Source organism: Chaetodon auriga, chromosome 15 (genome assembly GCF_051107435.1).
Source record: "Chaetodon auriga isolate fChaAug3 chromosome 15, fChaAug3.hap1, whole genome shotgun sequence".
NCBI classification, from domain to species: domain Eukaryota; kingdom Metazoa; phylum Chordata; class Actinopteri; order Chaetodontiformes; family Chaetodontidae; genus Chaetodon; species Chaetodon auriga.
The window spans coordinates 14,564,191-14,570,190 of record NC_135088.1 but is presented as its reverse complement, the minus strand read 5'-3'; the positions used below and the strand labels follow the sequence as shown (position 1 = coordinate 14,570,190).

General features: G+C 44.5%; 1 protein-coding gene across 1 annotated transcript; it reads right to left on the bottom strand.

Moving 5' to 3' along the window:
- Positions 1-562: 562 nt before the first annotated feature.
- Positions 563-5,395, bottom strand: LOC143333152 (uncharacterized). Its single transcript, XM_076751107.1, has 2 exons — positions 4,187-5,395; positions 563-4,049 (listed from the first exon to the last, which is right to left on the bottom strand). The coding sequence occupies exons 1-2, from the start codon at positions 4,899-4,901 to the stop codon at positions 3,079-3,081; spliced, it is 1,686 nt and encodes a 561-aa protein (XP_076607222.1). The 5' UTR covers positions 4,902-5,395; the 3' UTR covers positions 563-3,078.
- Between the last annotated feature and the right edge of the window lie 605 nt (positions 5,396-6,000).

Here is a 6,000-nt window from a genome sequence, read left to right as displayed (position 1 = left end):
TCAGATAAAACCGTTTCATGTGCAATATGTGAACTTCATGGAATTATCAGTAACACTGGAGCGTGACACAAACTGCTCGGTGTTGTGGATGAAATGAAATGTCGCTGTACGTGCGCGTGTTTTTCAGTTACATCGAACCCGTTAAGCTTCTGTAATCATACCAAAGGCCACCTCAAATAGCTAGTTTGTGTGTATGAACACAGCTGTCATTACTCAGCACTGGCAGAAGAGGAAGGTGTTATTTGGGAGCTGTCTTTGGGCGTGTCCGAAATCTGTTTGGCAAAGTTTCAGTCAGTGTGAAGACTCGCCTCCGGGGTTAATGTGGTTTTCCTGCCATGATACAATGAAATGAACTGAAGCTGAAGCAATGATGAAGGCATGATCTAAAATTAGAGTATATACTCGTGGCTTCAGCTCTGAGGGAATCGACACACTGTCGATCCAGTTCATCTTTACTGAGCTCAGAATTTAAATCTGGTCTAAAAACGCTTTTACGGATCATTTCTTCAAAGACGGCTCTTCTTTTTTGTCACGTTTTCAATAAACAGCCACAGAAAGCAAAGAAGTATAAACAAGGCCCTTTAATATAGTAACATTTACAGTAAGTAACAGGATGACGGTGATGTGGGGGCATATATATGAACACAGAAGCATAAAAAAGTAAGTCATTTCACACGTAACACTGACTTTTTAAGGACAAATGCCATTTTAGCTTCAACCTACATGCAAAGGCCTCCCTGTATCTGTAATACAAAAAACAATAAATATGATTATCTGGGGTGAAGACTACCATGGCAAATCGTATTCTGAGTATACGGGAACAGATATTTAACATTTTGAGTGCTTCTGAAAATGACTTACACTTGTAAATGTACATAGAATAGTTACATGGAGATCATTATAGTAGTATACATGGTTAATGACGCCAGAGACCTACAGTACAGCTCGCGTGGCTGAGAAGATTAATGCTCTGCTGTTAACCCTGATGCATCAGGAAGAAATTTAATAAGACTCCGTATATTTACAGTGAATGTTAGCATACAGATGTTTTAAAAGCACGGTACGTTGTTTTTTTTTTGTTTGTTTTTTTAAAAAGTCATTGTAACACATGAACTTTTCCACAAATGTTGACCCTCACTCAACCGGATAAGATGGCTAAAACTACATTCTTATTTACATAAACAGGTGGTGGTGGTGGGGGGGTATCGCTGCCAGCAGAGGAACAGATATGCACATGCAGGCACCAAAGTCTGTCCGCTAGTAATTGCTATTAACTGGCCGGTAAGAATAATGGTCCAGTTAAAGTCCAGAAAAGGAGAGGCTTTGCAGACATACAGTAGCAGCTTGAAAAAAAAAAAAAAAAAAGGAATGCTATATGGTCCATGAGAAAGAGATGGAAATCAGACTGGTGGAACAGTATAACAGTGTGGAAGCGGTTTATCTGGGAGCATGCTGATGACAACGAACCGTGTCCACATCCAAACAACCCAGAGTATTTTGTATATGTACAGATATCTTCAACCTCAGATAACTCCCGCTCGGCTGAAAATGTTACGATTGTGTAACTGATGAGGGCTCTGCGGAGAGACGAAGAGAGATATGACAGAGGCGAGCGGGGATTCACAACGAGACGCTGCCGACTGAACTGGTTCATGCTTCATTAAGACGCGACATTTTAGCTGATAAGCTAACAAATGGCCTCTTTAGGGTAGACTGCCAGGCCACGCTGCCCTCTTAAATTTAATGACTCAGCTGACCAGTTATGCCCACGAGGATTTTGTGTCAATTAGAGCTTCTTATTTTATTCTATTACTTCTTCATTATTACTTGAACATGGCTTCTTCTGAGATACTGCAATAATATTCAGAAATGCGGTCCTTCATAGGCAGCACATTTACTGATGCATCCACTTGTAGCAAGATGATTATGGGAAAAAACGACTTGACTAATGTTTCTGAGCTGAACTGACTACCTTGACTTAACAAAGTAAACAGCTCAATTCTTTAGTGTGTCGCTCTCCTGTTAAGCACCATCGAAAAACCTGTTTCATACCAGACAGCACCGCAACACCTCCATACAGGATTAGCAGAAATAATCAGAGCAGCAGCACAGCGAGGATGAGTACCAGGGTAAAAATGGGAGAGCGGTATCTGTATAGGACAAAGACACTGTCTGGTATTTCTGTTAATAGCGTCATCACTTACATGTTTTATATTCCTGCTCTTACAGGATGCATTTAAGTGAAAAAATGAAGTATCAGACAGTTTAATTGGCTGTTCCAGCTGAGAGAAATCAAGGTGCCCATATTTCTTTGGCATGATATCTGCATTAATGATGACACATTAATTTGGGTTCATACATATTGTGTAAAAGCATCAACACTCCTACTCAACTACCAAACCAAAAACACTGTGAAATTTGGATCAGTCAATAATGCCCGGCTACATAATGCACATGGTCCGTACTCCTGCGTCATCTGTCCGCACACGAAGCATGAACCAGCCCTGCGGATCCGTTTCCTTTTATCTGAGCAGCTCAGCGTGTTGGTAAAGGCCAAAAATAATTCAACAGCAAATTCAATCTTCCACCAATGAGTGAAACTATAAAAAAACTCATGTGAGAGTTTGTCCTGACAAAAATCCTGATGGGGACTATCTTGAACAGCAGCAGCAGCGACTCAGTTGATGTTTGAGTCAGTGTTCAAGGCACTAATATTCTTAAAGTGGGGAAACAGCTCTTATCCGCTTCTGCCATCAATTTTCCAAATTACTGGGGGACAGTTGGCAAAGCAGCAACTCCCTGTGCAAGAACAACCTGTCCGCTGCTGCTGCTGCTTCAGGAAGTCCAGGAAAAAATGCCTTGTGTTAAATACATGCAGCGGATACTTCAAAAGTTTTTGTCAGATAAAAGAGTGTGAAACATGAAAATGTCAGAGATAAAGGAATCTCAAAGGCTAGGGTTATAGGTAGCCTGATTCTTTAACAGCATGGAGAGATGATGACTTTATCCATCATGTCTACAGAGTACACTGGCACCTCAATGCATCTATTTTTCAACAGTTACTCCTTTAATCATCCTCTACACACAGTCCACAACCGAGCTGTCGTCCTCCTCCGCTCCCCACTCTCCAAACCTCATCTGAGGGGACGGAGCTGCTGGATGGAGATTGTTAATATCATCCATGGCGTCCGCGTCCGTGTCGTCACTGGCTCCGATCCCCATGTGACCGCCTTCCTCCCGGTGCGTACGGATGTGTTTCCGTAGCGCAGCCGGCTCCTTGAAGCTGCGGTTGCAGAAGGGGCAGCAGCACGGTCTCTCTCCGGTGTGGATGAGCTGATGGTGTTTGAGGTGCTGCAGGCGGCTCAGGCGCTTTCCGCAGATGGCACACACGTAGGGTTTCTCTCCAGTGTGCGTGCGCCTGTGTTTACGCAAACCGTCCAAGTGGCGGAAGCAATTTCCACACTCAGAGCAAGAGTACGGCTTCTCGCCCGTGTGTATGCGCAGGTGGGTTTTAAGCGCCCCGGACTCGCGGAAGCGGCGGCCACAGACTCCACACGGGTAGGGCTTCTCTCCAGTGTGGATGCGGATGTGCTTCTTCAGGCTGGAGATAAGACGGAAGGTCTTTCCACATTCCAGGCAGTGGTGAGGCCGATCTCCAGAGGGTTCTCCTGCTGTGTCAGGGGCCGAAGGTCCTGCCGAGTCCTCTGCTCTGCCTGGTGAAACACTGTCTCCTCTCCCAGCTCCAGAAGTCCTAGCCAACTGTTTCTGTCCATCAAGGCCACCCTGCTGCAGGGCACCGCCGCAGTCTCGCACGGGTCTTTGGTGACGCAGAGGGTGAGTAAAGGAGCGCTGGGAGCCTCCCTCCCCTCCGACTTGAACGTAGCCAAGGTCACCCACGTTGTGGGATGATCGCTCTCCATCCCCGACTCTGTTGTCATTACGCAACCCAGGCTCCTTCCTGCTGGGCTGACCAGAGCCTGACGCTGGTCCCTGCTCCTCTTTAATCTCAAACCTGGATGTTCCACCCGGTGCCTGAGACTGCCTCTCATCTAAAGAGAAATCAAACCATGCAGAGATGGTTAAAGCAGGACCTTTACTATACTGGTTATGGATTCATTTGATACAACTCACACTCAGCACAGTCAGCCAGAATATACAGTCCAGCTCACACAAACATTATATTTACCTGGTCTGCTGGAATCAGAGCACATATGAGATGTGTTGGATGCGAAGTCCAGAGCGTGGTTAGTCACAGAGCCATCTGGTTGGATTGAAAGCTGGCACATTTTATAGTCATCTCTTGGCTCAAACCCATGAAGTGAATCATCCACAGAGCCACCGAGACCCAAGTCAACACCTGCTCCATTCACATTACGGGAATTCTGGTGATCCCGGTCCAAGCCTGAAGTCATCGAAGCCATGGAAGACAGCGATGGGGCGAAAACTGACTGACTAATTGACTGCGGGCCTGTGTATGAGATCTGAAGCTGATCTATGAGCTTCTGAGCACTACACAGACACTCCTGTAAAGTCTTCAACTCCCTCTCTGACACTTCGAGGCGCACTTTGAGTCTTTCATTCTCCTGTTCCTTGTGTAGCAGCTCTTGCTGAGTCTCATTAAGCACAAGCACCACTTCTCCCAAAAGAGTATCAACTGCGGCGGACATGGCAGTTTGAATGGTCGGGGCGAGACGCGATTTCAGCGACGTTACAGTCATGTTGCCCTGCGAAGCTCCGTATCCAGCCTTGTCTCCTTTCCGATCGTAGCAAGACTCGACCCCGCTCCTGTCGGGGATGTTGATGATACTTTGTTTACGGTTTCCACTGTGGACTGAGCTGCTGCCGCTATTTGATGGCGAGGAATCCATGCTACCTGCATAGCCTGTCCTCCTGGAAGTCATTATTTTAATGTAGTTAGCTAGCTTTAAATCAGTTAGCTAACGTTTACAGGCTATGCTAACGTTTAATGTGAGACTAAAAAACTGCCCAAAATTCAAACGAACTGGATTAAATATGCGAGTTTTGTTGCTGGAGTATGTAAGAGCAATTAGTCTGTGTCACCAGTTACATTTGTCTCATTAGCTCTTTAACTGGCGTCGCTGACAAAAACAATGTAGTCAACTCTGAGACGCGACTCTTCGCAGGGCCTAGCTCCGCTCGCTAACATTAGCCTGCTAGCTTCAAAGCTAACACTGCCAGTCGGTCAAAGACGTACTCTTGCAAGCAGTGCGACTCTGCAGGACAAGTGTGCTGACGGTCTTTAACTGCGTTATTCAAGTCCGTAAATTAACGTTCAAATACTTTGATACCATGGCCCTCTGCTGCGACTCACCCATTCCCAGCTTCTGTCTGCAGAACTGAACTGTACTGTACACTGAGGCCTGTCGCACAGAAATGACGTCAACAAAGGCGCTCTGGTGTGGGGTGCCGCTTTGCCCTTCAATAGGACTTGAAGGCAGTTTACGCTATTAGCACAGTAGTGGCTTTCATTTTTCTTGAATTGGATTACTTTCAGCATACCACGCACTTTTATTTTAAATTATATTTTGCAGATTGAAAATGTTTTTTGTATAGGAAACGTCTAATATATATTAACATTTACTTTGTAAACCACTTATTCACAGATGTTTTTCAGCTTTTCATCTAAAATGACCGATTCTGATCTTTCATTGTGTATACGAAAGTCAAACTCACAACACATTTCACTTTGGTAAAATGGACAAATAAATTTTCATCAGTTTAATCTATTCTTATGAAATTCGGTCCAAACAGTTTCCCCTAGTTATTTCTTTTTAAATCACTGTTAAGCCAGCAGTAAGAAAAACAGGAATGAACAAAACTATGTGGGGAAGAAAAAACAAAATCCCTTAAATCAGATGAATAAAATAATGTACATATATATAAAATGAATAGATCAGATTAATGACGCTGTGGTCCTCTATGGGCAAGCCTTGTCTTGCCTTGCATCCTGTAATGATTTATATACATAATTATTCATCA